This window comes from Hylobates moloch, unplaced genomic scaffold (assembly GCF_009828535.3).
Source record: "Hylobates moloch isolate HMO894 unplaced genomic scaffold, HMol_V3 SCAFFOLD_9, whole genome shotgun sequence".
Taxonomy (NCBI): domain Eukaryota; kingdom Metazoa; phylum Chordata; class Mammalia; order Primates; family Hylobatidae; genus Hylobates; species Hylobates moloch.
In genome coordinates, this window is record NW_026652284.1 from 2,031,333 (window position 1) to 2,052,459 (window position 21,127).

Consider the following 21,127-nt stretch of genomic DNA (forward strand, 5'->3'; position numbering starts at 1 on the left):
CCAGAGGTGCCAGGGATGGGCTGCCCTGCAGGGGCCGAGACCAGGGGCTTCAGGGCCCCAGAGGTGCCAGGGATGGGCTGCCCTGCAGGGGCCGAGACCAGGGGCTTCAGGGCCCCAGAGGTGCCAGGGATGGGCTGCCCTGCAGGGGCTGAGACCAGGGGCTTCAGGGCCCCAGAGGTGCCGGGACCGGGCCGGGCTGCGGGGGCTGAGACTGGGACTTCAGGACCCCAGAGGCGCCAGGGACGGATTGGCCTGCAGGGGCCAGTGCCTGTCTCTTCTGGCAAGGCTTTGTGCCTAGAGCAGGTGACCTAAGAAGTAGTCACGACAGGAGGGCAAGTGTGGAGCAGGGGATGCTGAGACCCTTGGCTCACAGGACGGTGAGACTCCAACAGTAGGTGAGGGCCACCCGAGGCAGCCCATGCCCACCTCCCTCCAGTGACCACCGCCCCCCCGGGCCCCACTGTGTCCCCAGCAGCAGAGGCGGGAGGCCCCTCCACATACCTTTAATCTCTGAAGCCACTCGCTGTAGGAATCCACGAGCCAGGGTCTTTCTGAGAGAGAGAGAGGGGGACACACGATTAGCCCAGTGCTCCAGGTCAGGGGTCAGGGAGATGGTGTCTTCAGGTGTTCATCTCTCCAGGAAGCAAGTTCTCCCCGCCCCCCAAGCCCGGCTGACAGAGCCTTGAGCAGGGGAGGTGCCTGGACCCTGACCGCGACTGCATTCGCTGTTGCAGGGAACGCCCAGGCATGGCCCCAGCACAAGGCAAGGCCCCAGGTTACTTGGCCACCGTACCTTGTAACTTCCTCTTTGCTTCTTCAAACCCAAAGTAGGGGTCGGATTCAAGGACACTGCACGGAGGAGGAGAAAAAAAAATTAAGTCGACAGAACAAAAACCTTCAGCCACAGCGCTCAACGCGAAGACCCCAAATCCCTCCCAGGTGGGACAGAGGCAGCTGCTCAACGTGAAGACCCCAAATCCCTCCCAGGCGGGACAGGGGCAGCTGCTCAACGTGAAGACCCTAAATCACTTCCAGACAGAACAGATATAGCGTTCTTGACAGGCTGTGATCAGCAGAAGGCTCAGGGGGCCACCAAGCAAAGGTCTGAGATTGCACAGGCTGTTTCTCAAGGTGGACTCGGAGCCACGGGGCCAGGGAAGCCTGTCGGTGACCGGCAGCCGCAGTATGGTCCCTGTGCTTGGCACCCATGCAGGCGGTGTGGGGAGCCCCAGCCACAAGGCCAATCCTATGGGTCAGGACCCTCCTCCAACGCTCCTGACAGGCTGCGGGAGGGGCCTGTGTCCCAGAGGGGCAGCCCTGGTTGGAGGCGGCGTTCTCGTGTATGTCTGGAGAGACGAGTGGGACCCAGGGAGGGCCAGGAACCCAGGCATTTCTCTCCAGCCCCACATGAAAAAAAGCAGGGACCACGAGAGGTGGTGCAGCCGCCTGGGAAGGCCCAGAGACTGGAAGCAGCTTCTTTGGGAGTGAAGGTAAATTATGGTGGGGATGGTTCATTTTCAAGATTCAGAGCCCCAGGAGAGGGCGCCATGTGCTTTAGACACCTGCGTGTTCCACAGGCCAGTCTAGGGGACTCCTTTGCAAAGCAGCCTTTGATCATCACATCTGAAATGTTTAATTCCTACCACACATAGGAAACATGAATTTGGATTCTGACAATAAAAAATGCCAGCCTGGATTTTCAAATCCACACCCCTAGGCCTCCTTCGCACCCGTGCTTAAGGAAGGGGCCTCCTCAGAGTCTGAGGGGACAGACAAGGGCGCCAGGCCCTGCGCAGCCCCTGGGGCTGCTGCCATGTGCACTCCCTGGGCCCCAAAGCCCCGAGCCACCAAGCCACCAAGTGCCACATGACCCCCAAGGGACCCGCTCCACCTCCTTGAACGCAAGCCTGGGGCAGGACAGGGACCCACAGGCTGCAGAGCCTGCCCCGAGCCTGCAGACACCTACTCAGACACGGCTTTGGCCCCCCAGTCGAAGACATTCCCTGCCAGGAGGCCTTTCACCAGCGCCAGCTGCCGCTCCTCCCAGCCCAGCGCGTCCAGGGAGCGCACGACCCCAGGGAAGCACCTCAGCGCCACGCCATTCTCCCGCTGCTTCACCTGTGGACAGTGCCAGATGCCGGGCCTGAGTGGAGACGCGGCCTCAGCCCACAGGGCTGCTCCTGGCTTTCCGCCAGGCTGCGTCTCTACAAGCCCTCGGCAGAGACCACCCCGGACACCTGGACACCTGCCAGGCCCAGCCCGTTCCACACCACACCCCTCAGGATCGAAGACTCAGCCCCAACCGGGACCCCACCAGGCACAAGCCTATTGGCTCCGGGACAGTGGCCAGCACGCAGCTGCACGCGGCACTGAAGACAAGGCCCAGGACGGCTTCAGCCCCCATGTGACCGAGCAGTGGGTGAAGGGAGGGACAAGGGTGGAGGACACGGCCCCCACAGGTACCCACAGCCCTGGCCTCAAAACCCTTGACACCCAGACTTCCCCTGTCACAAGGCTGGGTGTGTGAGGGAGGGAGGCATGGCGCTGGCCCTTCCCAGGAGAGGTGGGAGGAGTCCACGCCTCCACTGCTGCCCGCTGCCTCCTGGCAGAAGGGGCCAAGGAGGGCTCTGGCTGCCGGACTTGGGGAAGCAAAATGGACGCCCGGAAAGGCCCAGCTCAGAGGGCTCCCACGGCCCTGCACGTTGCCGGGATAGGAGGCCTCTGGTCACTGTCCAGCCTCCTAGGAGGGAGCAAGGGTGGTCCAGGGGTCCAGCCCCTCCCCATGAGGGGAAAGCAGTCCCCAACCACCATCGCCCACCCTCGCAGAAGCTGGGAGGCCCTTGGCTCCTGCAGGCAGGCAGCCTGTGTCTCTCAGGAACACATCTAAACTGGGGTTCACACCCTTCTTCTCTAGTCACAGCCAGTCCCTACCCCTAAGTGGCCCCAGCATCTGTGGGGGTAACACAGCTCCTCAGCAGATGCTGCCAACAGAGCCCCTGGCTATTGTGGTGCCAGGGCTGGAGCTGGGGCTGCCACCAAACCTGCAGGGCCTCAGACAGCACAGGATGCCCCGAGCCAGCGGGACAGAGACAGGACGTGCGGAGCCAGCAGGACAGAGACAGGACGCGCGGTGCCAGCGGGACGGGGACAGCAGCGAGCAGAAGGCCAGGGCACGCTGCACTTACTTTGGAGTAGGGATCCGGGAAGTTGAACTCGTTCAGACAGTGCTCCCTGGTGTCCAGAAGGCTGCGCACAGTCAGGGTCCCATAGGCGCTGGGGACAGACACGGCGGAGGGCGCTGAGCAGGGCAGGCCGAACACCTGCCCGTCTGTCATCCTCGGCTGTTCCATGGACGTCCTCGGGAGCCCGGCAGTGCAAACGCCGCTTGAGGTGGGGCCCAAGGGGACTGTGCCACTGGGGCCCACACCCACCCCCAGCGAGCTGGGGTCCAAATGCCAACATCACGGCACTTTCTCAGGGGTGCAGGGGCCCTCTGGATGGAAGAGGTGGCCACGCACCAGGGTGCTGGGCACTTACAAGGGCTGCTGCCTCAGGGTCTGAAGCTTGTTCCAGTATTTCTGCCGGAACTTCTCCGCCCTCTCGGCTGCATCCACAGAGTCTGGCTGGCTCGCCACTGCGCGCTTCACTACCTGCCAGCGACAGAAGGAGGGAGTCAGCCAAGCGCCGGCCCTGCTGTTTGGGAAGTCCCCACATGTGACAGCGGGGGGGGCTGGCCGTGGGGGGCGGCCCAGGGCAGGGGTTGGGGCGGCTGTAGGAGGCCCGGTGCAGGGTGGGAGCCGGCTGTCCGGGGCTGTTTGGGGCAGGGTGGGGGCTAGTTATGGGGGGCTTCCCGGGGCAGGGTCAGGGCCTGCTGTGGGGGGCTCGGGGCAGGGTGGGGGCTGCCTGGGCTGTGGTCAAGGCAGCTTCTACCGGAACAGGAAAGGCTGACGGTGACAGTTCACGGTCACCCGAGGCTTCCCTTTGCCATTCGCCCCTCCCAGCTGCCCTGGGAGGCAGGAGCAGGAGTGACCTTGGTCCCTCACCACCCAGGAAACCCGAGGCTGAGACCCACGTCCTCAGACTCGAGCCCCCATCCTGTGCTGCGGACAAGGGGCTCTGGACACTCAGAGCTCACTCTGGGTCCTGGGCAGGGCTGGGGCTCCTCCCTCAGGACAAACCCTGGCACGACCTGGCCTCTCCGTGGGCTTCATGAAGAGCACATGTTGCTACCGGGGCTTCCTGGCCCTGAGCTGAGCTCCTGAGGGGCAGCGCGGCCCAGGGCCTGGCATTTGCTCCACAGAACCAGCCCGGCCTTGGAGGAGGTGGGACGCAGGAGCCCCAAGGTGGCCTCGCCGGGAGCTTGCTGGGGCTGAGCCTCACCCCACACTCAGATTCAGGGTCCCACAATGCCTCCCGCACCTCAGTCACACCTCAAAAGCGCAGAAAAGTCTACTAAATTGCTTTCTGAAGAAATGTACTAGCTAGCAAAAGCATCAGCTGCCCTTAGAAGAAACGTGCCTCAAAGACGTCAAGTCCTCACTGACCCACCAAGTGACCAGGAGAGGTATTTTTGCCTGAGAAACAGGAATCAACCCTCTCACACTCAGACGCAGATCGAGGGGTTTCTGGAAAACATTGGCCTGTCCCCCTTCACCACCTTGGCTTTGCCCCCGGAGCCTTGGAAGATTAACCCGGCCGCGGCCTCAGAATCATCAAGATGGCACCTGGAGCTCTCACCCCGTCCAGGGCCTCCTCGAAGCAGGTGAGCCAGTATTTTCGGGCCAGAGCGTCATCGGTGAGGTCCACCGTGTCAGGCACGTAGGAGGGCGGGTCCAGGAGGAGTGGCAGGTTAACCAGTGGCCTCTCCAGTCGGTCCATTTCCAGCAAGTCAAACTGGAAGACAGGCAGTGGCAGGGTAGAAACGTCACCATGGTTCAGAACGACCTAAGCCATGCTCAAAAGCTTCCACTCTCTCTCTAAGAAGGGAGATGTACTGCCTTCTTCCGCCATGTCTCTGGGCCACAGACAAGACCCCCACTGGACCCCCTCAGCTGCCCAGTGGCCCGAGCCGGATACCTTGACTTACCCCCTGGTTTGATACTGGGGTTGCGTCTGCTCCCACCACACGCCTCCTGCCCCCATCACCTCCCCGCTGCAGCCACACCTCCCCAGTCACCGCTGTAGTCACCCTCCCATCACCCCTCCCCCACCATCCCTATAGTAACTCCCTCCCGCATCACCACCTCCCTGCAGTCACCCTTCCCTGTCACCCCTACAGTTTCACCTCCTCCCGTCACCCCTGCAGTCACACTGTTCCCACCTCTGGTCCTCCAGGTGGCCGTGTCTGCACACAGAGGTTTGGGGTTCTGTCCTCACTAAGCACCGGGCAGTGTTCCACCCCGTGCCAGGCAGGCAGCCCCCACGCCCCACATGCACCCTTCTTCCTCCATGGCTGCCGGGCCTCCCAGCATGTTGTGTCCGTGAAGGGCTATGGCAAGGCCAGGCCACTATGCACCCAGGGCACCCCGGGGCCACCTGCGCCCAGCACAGGCGCGCTCACAGGCCCTGCTGGCTCTTTCTACCTTATGCCAGGAGGAACTGAACTGAGCTGAGCCGACGCACACACCAGTACTCGGCTCTCTGCACGCTCACCACAGCAGCCGCTGCTCTGGGACCAGAGGGGCTATGAGGGGAACTGTGTAGCTGGCCGCCTCTTCCCACCCCCCGGTGGCTACCCCACAGGTCACATGCCAGCCCTCTGCCCTTCTCCACTGGGGCACCCCTGCCGGCACCTCCTGGGGCTAGAGAAGCAGCCTGCAGGTGGGCAGGGACCTCCAGGCAAGGAGCTCCACAGCAAAGGGGACGCCTTCCAGGTGGGAAGCCCAAGCCGGGCAGAAGCTCCAGGTGGAAAAAGCCAGTGACTTCCCAAAGCCAGTGCAGAAGGCGGCAGGAGCCCCACGTTAACTACCACGGACCACAGCTGGGATCACCTGGTGCTGCCTTGCCAGGTCGCAGGCGCCTTCTATCCTGACAAACGGGTTCAAATCTTCTCTTTGACTTTTTTGGACAATATAAACTCAAATAAATGACTCCATCTCTCTGCATGTCAGTTTGATCCTCAGTAAGGTGGGGGCTCCTCCTGCCTGGCAGGGCTGTGCCACTGGTGGGGTACCAAATAGGTAACAAGTGCCTCCTGAACGGGGCCCCCGAAGCGCTGTGGACGCCCACGCAGTCACTCCAGGTTACAGTCCATTTGGCAAATTATGCACACTTGGCAAATCAGAAACTGAGGCTGGAAGACACCAAGCCCCTCTGCCCAACACCAGGGCAAAAGCTGAGAGCCTGGGGCTCTGCCAGGCCCCCAGAGCCTTGCCCCTACTCCCCCGCCTAGTGTGGGCGGTGGGAAAGGCAGTCCAGGGCTGCGGCCAGTGTGGTGCATCCGTGCGGGGCCGTGGCCTGGTGTGAACTGCAGGACCCACACAAAAGGGAGGCGCCCTCTTGAGAAGCCAGAACTCCACAAGGCGTGGTCTTGAAATACTGACGCTGAGCCCCATGTCTACAAATGACAAGCAACTTCCTGCCAACAACGCCAGGGGCCTGTCCTGAGGGGTCCGACTAGCTCTGTGCCCGACCCCAGGTTAACTGCTCACAGCTACAGAAGGAAGGAGCCCCCCAGGGGGCACGGTCAAGGACCCTGACAGCCTGTGACACGGGGCGGTTCCTGCCACGTGGGGCTGTGCTGGGGGCATCCCATGTGGCTGACGCAGGTCCTGGCGGGGGACCCTTCCGGAGCAGCTCCAACTCGGCAGACATGGGGTGCGTCTCCTAGCCCGCCAGTGTCACCCAGCTCAGGCCAGGGCAAACCCACTGGGGATCCAAGGAATGAGCTGGGACACCTCGAGGAGAGCGGACTGTAACCAACAGACCATCAGCCAGAGTGCGCGGCAGAGTGCGCAGTCCTAGGCAGGGCCCTGGGTGGCTCCTGCCGTTTCGAGTTTCAACTCCAAAGTAGACGGGCCTTCTGGCGTGGGGAGAGGCCCCTGTCACCCCTGAACTTTAGCAATCTCTCTGCAAACAAGAAGGCCAGATCACACAGACTCCATAATTCCTGCTGAATGTTTCCAAAACACGAAAGCACCCAATGAGGGAGACAGGAAAGCAAGCCACAGTGTCCTTCTCTTGCCCCTAGTTATACCCCAGGTCCATGGGAGGATTCGCCATGGGCAGAGGCACCTTTCAGCCGGGACAGCCACAATAGGCTTCTCTCAGGGACAGGGGAGGTGAGTGTGGCACAGGCTGCTCCCTTGGGGCCCGCGGCGGCCAGAGCCCACTACTCACGGTGCCACTCCGCGCCCGCTGTGCCGGGCCGAGCTCGGGTGATGTGCTCATCAGCCCGGAGCTGCCTGCATAGTTCTCTCCCCAGCTGTACTGGTTAGGATCTGGAAAGCAAGAAGCCAGGTCACTTGTGTTAATCTTGCCCTTGATTCAAAAGCAGGAGAGTGGAGGAGGAAAGGGCATAAAATTGCTTATTAACTAAATCGTTAAAATGTTAGACATGCCAGCTGCTGTCACTTTCTGAGGACTCATGCTCCCCACCCCACCTCCACCCTGGGCCGCCCAGGCCTGGAGCACAGGCCCAGGCCACAGCTGAGACCCCACGCTGCTCAGGGGCGCCAGCACCGCGACTCACTGTCCTGCTCGGCTCCTTTCAGGAATGCTCCGATGGCTCCCAGGTAGCCTTCGTGCCTCAGAAACAGCGCCTGTACTTCCCCCTGCCGTGGCCAAAGCACACGTGCTGCTGTCAGCCCCACACAACACCCGGTGTCTCCACAAACCAGCTCAACGTGTGCGGGACTCGCACTGCGCAGCCCAAACCCTCGAAGAGGCACCACGGCACCCACGGCATACTTGCCAGTGGAATCACGCCTGGCGCCAGAGGGGGGGCTGCTGTTTGAAGAAAGCTAAGGGTGATAGCTTCTCCCATGCAGGGAGTCCTTGGCCCACAAGTAGTCTCTGCATCAGGCATGTGGGTGGCTGCGCCTCTGTCGGGGCAGGGGCACCCTGACCCCAGCGCAGATCGGCAGGCCCGCCTGGAGCTCTCTAGAATGCTCATCACTGGTGATGTGCTCAGACTCAGGTGGCCACAGTGCCACAAAATGTAGGCTGCCCAGAATCACCCAGAAGAGAGGGGTGCTGGGCTTCTTGGCCCCCACCCTCCAGGCCTCCCTGGGGGTGCTGCGGTGTCTGACCAGCACGACTGATTGTGAAGATCCTGGGGGTCCGCGTTAGAGGCTGGGGAGGGCGGCGCGACCATTACCTTGGAGAAGAAATTGATGCTATAGGTGATGGTGCGCATGGTCACGGGGTGGCCCCGGATAAAGAAGCCTCCAAAGTACACGCGGTCCAGGCTGTGCAGCCGCGCGTGGAGGCAGGCCAGCTGCCCAATGTCGTTGCTGATCATGTGCAGCAGGCTCTTGGCCATGTCTTCTTTGGAGAACTCTGAGGAAGGGAAGGAAAAGGCACTCATCTCCAAGCACAGCAAGTGCACGACGTGAGAGCGAGCAGCAGGGGAGGGGGAGAGAGTGCTGAGTGGGAGGGGAGGGGGAGAGAGAGCTGAGTGGGGGAACTGGAGCCCAAGCGCGGGAGGCTGCGTGTGATGTGTGAATCATTCCTGGACGGATTAGGCTTTGTTTTCAAGGCGGAAAAAACCCAAACAGCTTTTCCTAACTCAGGAAACTGTTTTTTCTTCCAAAACCAAGACCGTGGCGTTCATTTGCTGACGTTCTGAGCACTGGGCCTGCGCTACAGCGACTCGGCAGGAAGAGGTTACAGGGCTGACACCCAAGACCCTGACTCTCCAGGGAGCGGGTGTGGGAAAGCAATGGTGGGGGAAGCTCCTGTCCGCGAGACCCCAAGTGTCCCCACCACCCTGCTCTCTGGCGGCGGAGGCCAGGGAGGGCACCTTGGTCGGCGGTGGCCGACTTCCCGAAGCTGCTGGCGATGAGGTTCCCGCTCAGCCCCAGCGTCTGGTGGGCGCCGCCGTAGACGTCCCGCACCAGCATGTCCACGTTGCTGTGCTGGCCCCTCGAGGCCAGGTGCAGGAGCTCGTCAAACTTCTGCGGGACACGGTGAGGGGGTGGGTGAGGTGCCCGGAGCTGCTGGAATCCCCACAACCCCAGAAACCAAGCCCAGGGCAGGAGGCACGCGCGGGCAGGGGTGAATGGGCCCTCATCGTGTGGGACCAAAGACAAGAGGCGGCAAGTGGGACCCTTGGGCCACCCAGCCAGGAGAAGCTCTGGCTGCTGGGACACCCATCCCTCATGGCGCAAAGAGCGAAGCCGCAGAGGCCAGAGGCCCCCTGACACGAGTCAGGAGGGAGGCCCGGAAGCAGCCGCAGGCCTTCAGGAGACAGGAAGCGGACATCTCCGCAGACCCTGGAGGGCCTCTGGCAGCTGCCGCGTACCTTAGTTTTGGTGAGCAGAGCGCCGAGTCCCCAGAAGGTGCCTCCTCCAATGGAGCTGCCACCGACCCACTCGAACCTGTCCTCCGTCTCCACCTGCAGCGGAGCCAGGGTAGAGGCGTGCTCAGTGGGCCCTCAGCCACACAGGCTCCCCCGACCCCCGTCCCGTGTGCTGCGCTGGGGCAAGCCCCGCCCCCACCCCGGAACCGCCAGTGGGAGGACTCTCACTCTCACGGCCAAGCCTGGGGGCGCTGATGCCCCTCCCACAGCAGCTCTGAGCTCACGGCCCCGCCCAATGGGCCCCGTTCACGTGCCCAGCCCTGGCTCCTGCACACAGCGAGGGCTTAACAAACTATGGCTAAACCAGCCACTCATTCATTTATGAAGCCGGGTCTTACCTTCACGATGGAGACTCCAGAGCCGATATTGACAAGAAGATAGGGGAAAATGTGGGGGTGGTTGGTCTGGAACCGGAACTCAGGGTTGGAATCCTTCTGGTACACGAAGGCCTCATGGGGGATGTTCTTGAGCACGAAGTTGCACCCCTTAATCAGGCACGTCATCACGTCCTCCTTGTCGACTCTGAAAAGGAAGCGCCAACCCCTTAAAGAGTCTGGGCCACAGACAGGCGCGACCATGCAAGCCTGCCTGGTCCGAAGGGGCAGCCATGCCCCACGTGCGATCTGACACACGAGCACCAGGGACGTGGCTCTGGGACACCCAGGGACTCGGGGGCAGACACATGTTCCTTTCTCACCCTGGAGGTCCCCACTCACTTCAGCCGCAGCTTCTCTTCGATGAGGTCCTTGAACTTGTAGGCCCCGCCCCCGGTCGCCTGGATGACCTTGGTCTCTGTGTTGACGAGATGGTCTTTGATGAAGTCCAGGCACGCTTCGATGTAGGTATTCTCGAACTTAATGAAGTGCAGTCGAGCAGTGATCTCTTCTTGAACTGAAATCTCATAGGGCGGCTCATGATCACGTTCTGTGTCCTGGAAAACAGAGTAAGGGAGGGCCGCATGTGTGTGGGGCACCGCGCCGGGCTGGGCTGTGCACACCCTGCCCTAGCGGAGCTGGCCGTTCGTGCCAGCCTTCAACCAGGCGGGGCTCTGAGGCAGAATCCTGGGCAAAAGGGAGGAGCCCAGGACCGTGGCGACCTCAGGGCCCCCCAGCAGGAGCGGAAGCCTCCCCCGGGGGAGCACGGGCAGGCGCAGGTTCCTGCAAAGGGTCTTGAAGGGACACGGCGGAAGGCAGGGGAGGCTGTCCCTGCTAGAAACTCCCAAGACATTGAAGTTGAGGTCTGCAGCAGCAGAGGGATGACTGAGAGACAAGTGCCAGGACCAAGATGACAGAGAAGCGGCTGCCCTGCCCCGGGTGGCTACAGCGCAGGCTCACCTTTCCGGAGTGGTCGAAAGACCGCACCTTGGCGACTTTGTGCTGTACCGTTGAATAGTAGGCCAGCTTGGTTAACGACCCGCCTGCAGGGGAGACACAAACCGGGCAGGATTCAGGACCAGGACACAGCGGGGCCTGGGGGTCCATCCCCCACACTCTCTGGGTGTCCTGGAGACTAAAATCTCTGTGGATGAGGGGTTTGGGGCTACTGGAACTTAAAAACCCTGTGGACACAAAAGAGAGGACAGGAGAATGAACAATCAAATCTACACTTCTCCTTTTCAAATTCTGCTCCTCCTCAGCTCCCTGACCAAACTGAGCTCAAGAGGTCCCGCTTCCCCTTGGCACCAAGTCCTGCAGAGGAAAGGGAGAGCTGTCTCGCTTTGGGTGACCTTGGTTATCCTCACTGCTTTAAGAAAATTCAGTTTCAAGTGATCTTGCTAATGACCCAAAGCGATAAGCTGACAAATCCAGGCTGTTTCCGTTTTAAGAAGCACACCCTCCACCGCCCCTGCTCACAAAGGAAGCCCTTCTCACAGCCCAGGGCGGTAACGGGGCCTGAGCAGCTCCCCTGCCCTGGAGAGGCAAACAGTGCCGCTGGCTACTCTTGAGAGGCTCCGGGCAGAAAATGCAGCCCAGCCCCAAAAGTAGCCGGAAGTCAGAGGCCACCAAAGTCTCTTTCCCCACAGGCCAAAGTCTGATGTTCTCGAGAAGCCCTGTGGCTTCCACGATGCTGCCTGTGATCAAAGGTTGAATAAATATCAGGAAATGGAAGGGGCTCTATGCACCTGAACCAGGTCTCAGGGAAAGGTGAAAAGATTCCTGGAGAAGGCCTTTTCAAGAACAAATTCTTTTAAGTTAAAAAAAACAAACAAAAAACGGACATTGTTGAGGCTACAGTTGTATTCATAGATTTGAAGCTCCACGAATGACAAATAGAAAAAGAAACAAAATGTGTGACTTTAAGTGCAGTGCGCGGTGCTATAGTGACATAACAGAGTGCACCGTATGGTGCCATAGTGACTTCACGGAGTGCACCGTATGGTGCTATAGTGACTTCACGGAGTGCACCGTATGGTGCTATAGTGACTTCACGGAGTGCACTGTGCGGTGCTATAGTGACTTAAGAGAGTGCACTGTGTGGTGCTATAGTGACTTAAGAGAGTGCACTGTGCGGTGCTATAGTGACTTAAGAGAGTGCACTGTGCGGTGCTATAGCGACTTAACGCAGTGCATTTCTTACAGGGCCTGACAAAAAGAGGCAAACATCCCACATCATGAGAGTAAGGAGGCTAAAGTTATTTTCAAATTATTGTTTTTTGACAAAATACTATAAGGATGTCTGAGAACACTCAAGTCAGTAAATAGATTTGGAAACACCAAGGAAACAGCCAATGCTGTTCATGGAACAAAACCCACGGTGTCCAGGCCCCGCAACAGCCGTCCCCTGGCACAGCCCGCCTGGTGGTGAGGGCAGGCTCCCCGACGGCCGGTGTACAGTCTAGTGGACGCGTCACAGGCTCAATATGATTCCCTGGCCCGCGGCTTTAAGCCTCCGTATCCCTTCCCCTGCCCCCAATCCTGGCCAGGCCCAGAGAGTCTCACTAAAATGCACCACGTTGTCGACTTACCTCAGTAAACAAATCGTTTTCTAAAACGACAGATGATGCAAGAGGATGAAGATCTATTTTAAGAGACTCATCAAAAGTCACTATAAACAAACTCTCAGGTCACAGAAAGCCAATTTCAGGACCTGGGTTCTTTGTGTTAAATACACGCCCAAACAGGATGTACTGGGGTTGGGACAGCGGTGGGGGTGGGTTGGTTTCTGCAAGATACGCATCCTCCCTCCCCGAGACCCCTGCATGGAGAAGCCCAGCAAGGCCAGTGTTCTGTCTTCCTACTCCCCATGCCCGGGGGGACAAAACCGGGCCTGAGGCGCGAGGGGCACGCACAGCAGGGAGATCTGTTAGAGCAGAGGGAACCACCTGCGGGTGGGGACCCTTCCGGGCTGGGCTCAGGGACCCCTTGGAATCACAGCAAACCGCGCTTGGCAAGGCAGTGACAGGAGTGCCCCCTGGCGGCTCTCCAGGCTGCCCACGCTCCGCCCTGAGGCCAACAGCTGGTGGGGGAAGGGGGCTTCCCAGAGGTTTGGTCACCTGTGCTCTTCACACCTGAGCCATGGCCTTCTAGTTCTCCCTGTCCCACAGGCCCCATCCCCTCTGCCATTCTCTCTGGTCCTGTGTTTCCTCTTTGGGCACCAATGGAGGGCAGGACAGCCCAGCAGACACCATGGCCCCGTGGCCCCTTCCTGTCTCACATGCCTCTGAGGAACCCTCCCCACAGCCCGCAGAAACCTAAAATCAGATCAAAGCTGCAGTATGTTTTGAGAAATACAACGTCGCTGCTGCTTCCAAAGAGGTGAACCTGCTCAGCAGACATCAGCGTCCCATCGAGAGGAAAACAGCTTGCCAAAACACAGGGCAGGTGAGCTTTCCTGGATCCAGAGATGTGGGCGAGGGAAGAGGAAATGGGAGAAGCCTGCTTTTAAACAACACTGTTGACAAGCACTTTGGCTTTGAGGGTTCCTGGGTTGAAGACACCCCACCCTGAGCCGTGGCCTCCCAGCAGCTCGGTCAGGAGTAACAAACAAGAGGTCTTCTCTCAGTATCAGTCAACAGGTCCTCTTAAGAACCAGAGACACAGGACCCAGATGCAGGGAGAAACTTTGAAGAGGGGAAATAAATACCAGCACTAAACACTCTTAGAGTGTCCTTCTACCAAGAAACCCCCTGGGCTCAGCCTGGAGAACAGGCTGGTGCTCCAGGGCCCTCCAGGGCTGTGACAGCCCTTCCTAGACAGCCCCAGCTCTGCGGCTTCACTGGCCTCTCGGGGCCACACAGAACATCCACGGTGAACCCTGTTCTCCTGGCCATTCCCCAAGTGACTTATGCAGGTCAATTGCAATTGCATTTCAGACACATTTAGTCCCGACTTGTTCCCAGTAACAGAATCCCCCAGTGTAAGGGCAGCAGAACCTTGCAGAGCACACGCTTTACCGGGCCTGAAGGTCTCAGAAGGCTGGGGAGCATGGCTGGGGAGCCTCTGGCAAGGCCTGCGGTAGACAATCCCCTAGGCTAGGGCTGCAAGCTCAGCACCTGCAGCGCAATAACCAGTCAGTCCCAAGTCCTATCAGAGGTCCCTAAAGATGCTACTCACACGTCCTCATACCTGGCACCAGGCCACACCCCCTAAGAAGCATTGCCTCTCATAAGCTCACTGCAAGGTGGGAGCCAGGACCTACAGCTGCTTCCATTCTCATCGCCCCCCCAATTCCCTAGAGGACACCCTTCCCTGGCTGGGCATCTCAGAGAGATGGTGACACCAACAACCTCGAGGACACCACAGCAGCAAACATGTCAGATGCACCAGGAACACACAGCTCAGAGGGAATGGTCTGGGTCTCTCTGAGTCCCAACTTTTCCAGGGAGGTGGGAAGCAGTCAGCGGCAGGCCCATTCATCCCAGTATTTACTGGGCATCCTTTTGGGGGCTGGGGCTACAAGACAGGTCGGGCATCCTTTTGGGGGCTGGGGCTACAAGACACATCGCTGCTCTTGTGGGATTCACACACAAGCAGACTCAGCCTACAGCCGAGATGAGTGCTAAGAGGGAGAGGTATGCGAAGCCGCAGCGGCCATTCAAAGGGGGTTTCTCCTGGTGAAGCTGCCCCCAGGAAGCCCTCATGCCTGAAACATGGGCAGAGTAGGAGAGCAGGGAGTGGCTGGTTCAAATCCTGGTTCTGCCACTTTCTAGCCCGATGACCCTGAGCAAATTAGTTCACCTTTCTGGGCCTTAGTATCCTCATCTGCGAAAAGGAAGTAATTCGCGTTTCTCCTCTAGGGGTGGCTGGGAGGTGTCCGGGAGTCAGGAGCGTGGGAAAAGGGTCTAGAACAGAGCCTGGCCCGCCGTCATTACTGAGAGCACAGCCATCAGGCAGGAGGGTCTGCAGCGGACCCTGGAGAGGCCAGGGCAGAAGTGCAGGCCGCCTTAGAGGCCACGGAAGGCACGGGTGGCTTTTAAACCAGAGGCACGAGTTCCCAGGTCCCACGTCCACGGCCGCCTGAACTCACGCCCGGCGTCCACTCTCCAGAGAGCGGGGCCTGTGCACGGACTGTCCGGCCCGCGGGTGACAGCTGGCCAGGCCTCGGGAACGCGCGGCCTTTTCGGGGCCACTCTGTCAAGGGCTTCCCGCCGAGCTCGTCCTCGTCTCGACCAGAACTAAGGACCCCAAATCTCAGGCCAGCCACCAGGCAAGCGGCGGAGCCGGGGCTCCCAGTTGCCGATGCGGCCGAAGACATAAAATTCCGCCTGCTCCAGGGCTGGTCTAGCCGCCGACCCTCCCACCTCGCGGCGGGTAACGCTGGACCCCGGCCCCCAGCCTCCCAGGACGGCCGCGCGAACTACCAGGCCCGGCAGGCCCCGCTCTGGTCCCTGCGGCGCCTGCCGGTAGCTGTAGTCCGGCCGTCGCCCCGAGCCCGCGTATTGGCGCCCCTGCAGACTACAAGGCCCATGAGGCTGTGCGCAGGCCCGCGGACTACAAGGCCCGTGAGGCTGTGCGCGAGGCCCGCGCCCCCGCCCTTCGTCCTTCCCGCCGCCCCCGCTCGCCGGTCCACCGCCGGCGCCCCGCCCGCCCCCGCAGCCCGCGCCCGGCGCCCGGCCTGCGGCTACCTATGTCGATGGCGAAGCGCTTGGCGTTCTCCAGGTTGCGGAAGATCTCGTCGGGGGGCAGCGTGATGCTCTTGTCCAGACTGTCCCCGCTGCTCCCGCTGCCGCTCGCTCCACACTCCGCCATTTTGAAAGTGCCCGGCCAGCTCATCAGCCATGGAGATATATGCGCATATATTTGACTGCCAAACGCCCCCTCGCATAGATTATGTTAATGAGGCGCTGGCCCCGCCCCTTCCCTCCCCCACCCCCGGCCTCTGAGGTCTCGGCCTATACAGGGGGGGCTAGGGCCAGTGCTGGGCAGGGGTCCGACAGGCCCGGGGCTGCGGGCGGGCGGGCGGTTATCCTCCAGAGGTCGCGCATCAGCACAGAACATCTGGACTGATGTTCTTTTACCGCGCTGTCCACAGGCTTAACTCAAGCGCTCTGAGCCCTGCTGAGGGAGGCCGCAGAGGCGGCCCACCTGCTTCTAAGGGGGCACGTGGGTCTGCAGACTGTCAGAGAGCCCTGTCCTTCAGCGAGTGCCTGCTGTAAGCTTGGCCCTGCACGCCAGGGCGAATGTGATGCGGTCTTTGCTAGGGTGACTCAATCCTGGCTTCCCAGGGGCGTGGGACTTTCAATGTTAAAAGTCCCATGCAAACCGGAGGAGTGGGGAACCCTGCCCCGCCTGGGAGGAGCCCCAGCCGGGCATGCACCTGCGGGTGGGGAAGATGTGTGCTGTAATGGCGATCCGTGGAAAGTGCTGTGGTCGGGGGAAGCCAGGCAGGCTGCCTACGGGCAAGACAGGTGCCTGGGAGGCTGCAGGAACAAGCCTCGGAAGCAGCTGGAGCCAGGACAGGGGTATAAGTGGGGCAGGCCAGGGTTCCAGGGTGAGTGATTGGGAAGCCCTGTTGGCATGAAGAGATGCATCTTCTCCAGAGGCTCTGGGCGCCTTGGGAAAGAGCCCAGTGTTGGAAGCAGACGGATCAGCCCCTCCCGGGTAACCCGGGGTCATTACTGCACGTCTCTGGCCCTCAGCCTCTGTCTGCACGTGGAGAATGCCACCAGCTGCCTGGCAGGGCTCCTGGGAGCACAGGCCTGTGGGGCAGCACAAACTCCAGGGATAATGCATGTGTGCGCGGTGCAAGGCTTCAGGGAGGAGGCATCCTTGCCTGTGTCTTCCAAGGGAGTGGGTGTGGGGCTCTGGAGGGGGAGCTTGCCCCAGGGAGGCCTGGGTGGAAGAGTGGAGCACACCCCAGGCGGCTTAGACCTCTGGCAGCTCAGACCCCTGGCAACATGGTGTGCCATGACCAGCCTGGCAGGAGGTGCCCTCCATGAGGGGCGACCACCTGTGTGCCCACTGAACATGCAGGAAACATGCAGGCGAATGGCGGCCCTCCCTGTGCTCTGCCCACCATACCTGGGGGCTCAGTAGGGACCTCAGGAGGCCACTGGCAGGCACTGGGTTGGCCTGGTGGGGGGACCCTGTCTAGACATTGCCTGTGGAGTAGCCAGAAAGGGGCTGAAGGCTGAGTGGAGTGAGAGGGGCTGAGCAGGAAGGAGCAGGCAGGGCAGGCCCATGTAGGGACCAGCCCCACAGGGTCGGTGGGTCTCTCCCTGTGTGCGGCGACGAGAGAGTGTAGAAATAAAGACACAAGACAAAGAGATAAAAGAAAAGGCAGCTGGGCTGGGGGAACCACTACCACCAATGCACAGAGACCGGTAGTGGCCCCGAATGTCTGGCTGCGCTGTTATTTATTGTACACAAAGCAAAAGGGGCAGGGTAAAAAATGTGAGTCTTCTCCAATGATAGGTAAGGTCACGTGGGTCACGTGTCCACTGGACAGGGGGCCCTTCCCTGCCTGGCAGCCAAGGCAGAGAGAGAGAGAAGACAAAGAGAAAGACAGCTTATGCCATTATTTCTACATATCAGAGACTATTAGTACTTTCACTAATTTACTACTGCTATCTAGAAGGCAGAGCCAGGTGTACAGGATGGAACATGAAGGTGGACTAGGAGCGTGACCACCGAAGCACAGCATCACAGGGAGACGGTTAGGCCTCCGGATAACTGCGGGAAAGCCTGACTGATGTCAGGCCCTCCACAAGAGGTGGAGGAGCAGAGTCTTCTCTAAACTCCCCCGGGGAAAAGGAGACTCCCTTTCCCGGTCTGCTAAGTAGCGGGTGTTGTTCCTTGACACCTTTTGCTACTGCTAGACCACGGTCCGCCTGGCAACGGGCATCTTCCCAGATGCTGGCGTCACCGCTAGACCAAGGAGCCCTCTGGTGGCCCTGTCCAGGCATAACAGAAGGCTCGCACTCCTGTCTTCTGGTCACACCTCACTATGTCCCCTCAGCTCCTATCTCTGTATGGCTTGGTTTTTCCTAGGTTATGATTATAGAGCGGGGATTATTATAATATTGGGATAAAGAGTAATTACTACCAACTAATGATTAATGATATTCATATATAATCATATCTAAGATCTATACCTGGTATGACTATTCTTGTTTTACATTTTATTATACTGGAACAGCTCGTGTCCTTGGTCTCTTGCCTCGGCGCCTGGGTGGTTTGCTGCCCACAGGCCCACACCTGGGGCTGCCATTCAGCGGGGGTGGGAATGCGGCCCATTCCAGCCCAATCCTTGCTGGATGGATTTTGCCCTTTCGGAGCTGGTCCCTGGGAGCCGTAGGCCTCAGTTCTTGCAGACTCAGCCAACACCCTGTGGCCTGCCTAAAAATACATGCCCTTTTTGAGGCAAGGGATGGCCCCGCACAGGCTCCTGCCAGGACTGCCAGATCCTGCCCTGGCACGGTGGCCAGCAGGCAGGTGTCCCTGGAACCCATGCCAGGACTGGCGCTGCAGGCCATGGGAGTGCAGCAGCAGCTCGGGGCAAATGTTTTCTCCTGTTTGGCCCGCGGCCAAGCCCCTTTGGCTGTAGCGAGAGGTCTACTGTGGGCTGTGGTCCTGGGTTGCCTCTCAGTGGACACAGCCTAAGGTCCTGTGCTGTCACGTTGCCCCACGCCTACCTTCAGGAAGCTAGTGAAAGGCCTGGGGGGGAGACCCAGGGCTCTGACCATGTCCACCCCTCCAGCCCACCTCCCCCTGCCCCTGCCCCTCACCTGCTTTCCCTCCATCCCTCCCTCCCTCCCGCTGTTCTTCCGGAGCAAGGACCCCACCCTTTTTCCTGGGTCCAGGGGGCCACTGGCAGGGGTCCCTCCCTGCTTAACTGCTGCCATGGCCCTGCCCATTCCCCTTCACCCCTGCAGACCGGCTCCGTGGCTGCAAGAACAGGTGTGAGGCACAGCAGAAGACAGACCGTGGCGGGGGGCTGAACAGTCAGATTTTATTAGCGGCTTCAGAGCAGTCCCGTGGCTTCCACGTGACTGAGAGTTCAATTTCTGAGTACAAAGTCGTGCCCACACTCATCCACCCGCACAGAGGAATCCTTTAAGGATCATAGTGGAGGCACCCACCCTCCCCAGACAGCCCACCGTGAGCCCCAGCCAGACCACCAGGCACACTTAGAGCCTTTTGGCCATGGCCCTTAGGGTCCTGGGCGCCAGTCCGGGGTGATCACTGTTTCCTATGAGGATACAGCTCGAGTTCGGCCTTCACAAAAGGCAAATGTGCCCGCGGCACAGCCCGCCTGCCAGGAGTGCGCCCAGCAGCTACAGGCCCTGAAGAAAGTCCTCTACAGGCTGGGGGCACCAGTGTGCGAGCCCCGGCACTACAAATATCATAGAACCCCGGGCGGCCGGGGACTTCCCAGAAGTCACTTGCTTAAATGCAAACACAGAACAACCCCATGGGGTCAGACACTTGGCAGAAGATGGGCCCTGATTGTCCTAAAGCGGCAGGGACTCTGCCCACACATTCTCTGAGAATGGGGCTCCTGCGGGCCGGCCAGCTTGGGGCCGGAGCCTTCCGGAGAAGGGCGCGTCCAAGCCCCGGGCGGACGACTGCGGGAAGGCGCTTCCCTACAGGCGAGAAGAGCAGGCTCGCCCTCTGGTCCTCGGGCCGCGCGCCCGCAGGTCCCGCCGGGTCACCAGGGCCGCCAGAGGCCGCAGGCGGGCTGGTGCGCGGCGGCGGCGGCGGTGGCCTTGGCGGAGAGCGCGGGCGGGGGCGCGACGCCCGGCGCCTTGGGCTCCATGGCGGGCGCGGCGGGCGCGGCCGGGGGCCGCTGGAAGTGGTACAGCAGCTTCATCTGCGTGTCGCTGGCGGCGTGGAGCGTCAGGAACTGCACGGCCTCCTGCAGGCACCACGAGTAGCCTTCGCTGTAGTCCTGGTGCAGGCTCTTGGGGCCGGCGGCGGCGACGAAGGCTGCGGGGAGACGCGGCGGCGGCGGTGAGCGGGCGGCGGGGCGCGGGGGAGCCGGGGCGCGGTGGGAAATCCGGGCGCGGGGGGCCCGGGCGCACTCACCTTTGCTGTGCTTCAGGTAGCTGACAGCCATCTCCAGGATGTCGGCCTTCTCCAGCTTGGAGTTGGGCTGGTGCCGCGCGAACTCCTGCTCCAGCAGCAGCTTCAGCTGCTCGATGCTGCTGTTGATGCGGTCGCGGCGCATCTTCTCCACCACCGGCTTCCGCAGCTGCGGGAGGAGGGGGCGTCAGGGTGGCCTGGCACGGCGCGGGGACCCCCGAGGACCGGACGACGCGGGGGCAGCGCGCCGGGCAAGCCTGGTACTTACTCTGTTTTTCTCTTTAGGGCTGAGTAGCTCCACGGCCACGGTGCTGGGGGCCATGCCTGCAGCGGAACAGGCGAGGAGGCGACGCGGGGAGGCCGGGCGAGACGAAGCGAGCGGGCGCGGGCAGGGCCAAGCGCTTCCCGGGCTGGCGCGGACACCGGCCCCCCGCGCCTACGCCCTATATAGGCGCGGGCGGCGGCCTGGCGCCTGGAGTCCGGGCGCCGCGGCCGTTCCCACACTCCGCGGCCAATGGCCGCGCTGGCCGCACAAAGGCGCCGGCCCATTAGCGCACGCTAAATTGCCTGTGAATTGGCGCGGGCACAATGGGCGCTCCCCGAGGAGCAGGTGGGCCGCGCGGCACAATGTCCGGGCTGTGGGAACGCGCTCGCCCTCATTAGCATCCCGGGGCCTGATGCCGGGAGCCCCGCGCCTCAATATGCTGCCTTTTCCCAGGCCGCCAAGCGGGGAGGGGGGCAGGAAGGAGGGCCCCCTCCCCCGCCCTCCCCTCCGCTCCCCTCCCCTGCCTCCCCAGCGGCTCCCCACTGCTGGCTGGCAGAGGCGGTAGGCAGAGATAAAGAGAAAAGCTGTAGAATGAACAAGTGCCACGGCTTCCTGGGGGATGGGCACCTTCTCTGACTGCGACCTGCTGCCCCTCCAAGGGAGGGGGACAGAGGGGGCCACGCTCTTAGGATCAGCCCTACGTGCCTATATTACAAGCTCCCTGACTGTCACCTGGGACTCCTGACTTCTCCAGACCTAGAAAATGGGTCTTGTGCCTTCCCGGCTGGGCTCGGGGCAGCTCCAGGGCGCTGGGGCCCGTGCTCCACGTGGAGCCCGGCACCCGGCAGCTCTCCCAGCTTCCTGCACCCTGTCCTCCCG

General features: G+C 61.1%; 2 protein-coding genes across 3 annotated transcripts in view; both read right to left on the bottom strand.

Annotated features, from left to right (window-relative positions):
* PANK4 (pantothenate kinase 4 (inactive)) overlaps positions 1-15,732 on the bottom strand; it is an 18,527-nt gene extending 2,795 nt beyond the window's left edge. The window contains exons 1-15 of the mRNA XM_032760892.2: positions 15,585-15,732; positions 10,855-10,937; positions 10,237-10,451; positions 9,859-10,042; positions 9,464-9,556; positions 8,963-9,116; positions 8,318-8,499; positions 7,691-7,772; positions 7,339-7,439; positions 4,738-4,893; positions 3,538-3,650; positions 3,186-3,273; positions 1,967-2,118; positions 794-849; positions 297-551 (exon numbers count right to left, since the gene is read on the bottom strand). Of these exons, the coding sequence (XP_032616783.1) occupies positions 297-551; positions 794-849; positions 1,967-2,118; positions 3,186-3,273; positions 3,538-3,650; positions 4,738-4,893; positions 7,339-7,439; positions 7,691-7,772; positions 8,318-8,499; positions 8,963-9,116; positions 9,464-9,556; positions 9,859-10,042; positions 10,237-10,451; positions 10,855-10,937; positions 15,585-15,732 (2,062 nt within the window). The remainder of the gene's footprint in view (positions 1-296; positions 552-793; positions 850-1,966; positions 2,119-3,185; positions 3,274-3,537; positions 3,651-4,737; positions 4,894-7,338; positions 7,440-7,690; positions 7,773-8,317; positions 8,500-8,962; positions 9,117-9,463; positions 9,557-9,858; positions 10,043-10,236; positions 10,452-10,854; positions 10,938-15,584) is intronic.
* A 3,158-nt stretch (positions 15,733-18,890) lies between these two features.
* HES5 (hes family bHLH transcription factor 5) lies at positions 18,891-20,518 on the bottom strand. Of its 2 annotated transcripts, XM_032758689.2 has the most exons (3): positions 20,252-20,518; positions 19,987-20,152; positions 18,891-19,887 (listed from the first exon to the last, which is right to left on the bottom strand). In XM_032758689.2, exons 1-3 carry the CDS (start codon positions 20,303-20,305, stop codon positions 19,610-19,612), a joined length of 498 nt encoding a protein of 165 aa, XP_032614580.1. In that variant the 5' UTR covers positions 20,306-20,518; the 3' UTR covers positions 18,891-19,609. The 2 variants fall into 2 exon arrangements, with proteins under 2 accessions (XP_032614580.1, XP_032614579.1); XM_032758688.2 differs by having other exon boundaries at positions 18,896-20,152.
* Between the last annotated feature and the right edge of the window lie 609 nt (positions 20,519-21,127).

Coding starts and splice junctions, on each gene's coding strand:
- HES5 (XM_032758688.2), bottom strand. CDS start 20,305: ATGGCCCCCAGCACCGTGGCCGTGGAGCTACTCAGCCCTAAAGAGAAA. Junction 20,153..20,251: donor GCCCTAAAGAGAAAAACAGA/GTAAGTACCAGG, acceptor CTCCTCCCGCAG/CTGCGGAAGCCGGTGGTGGA.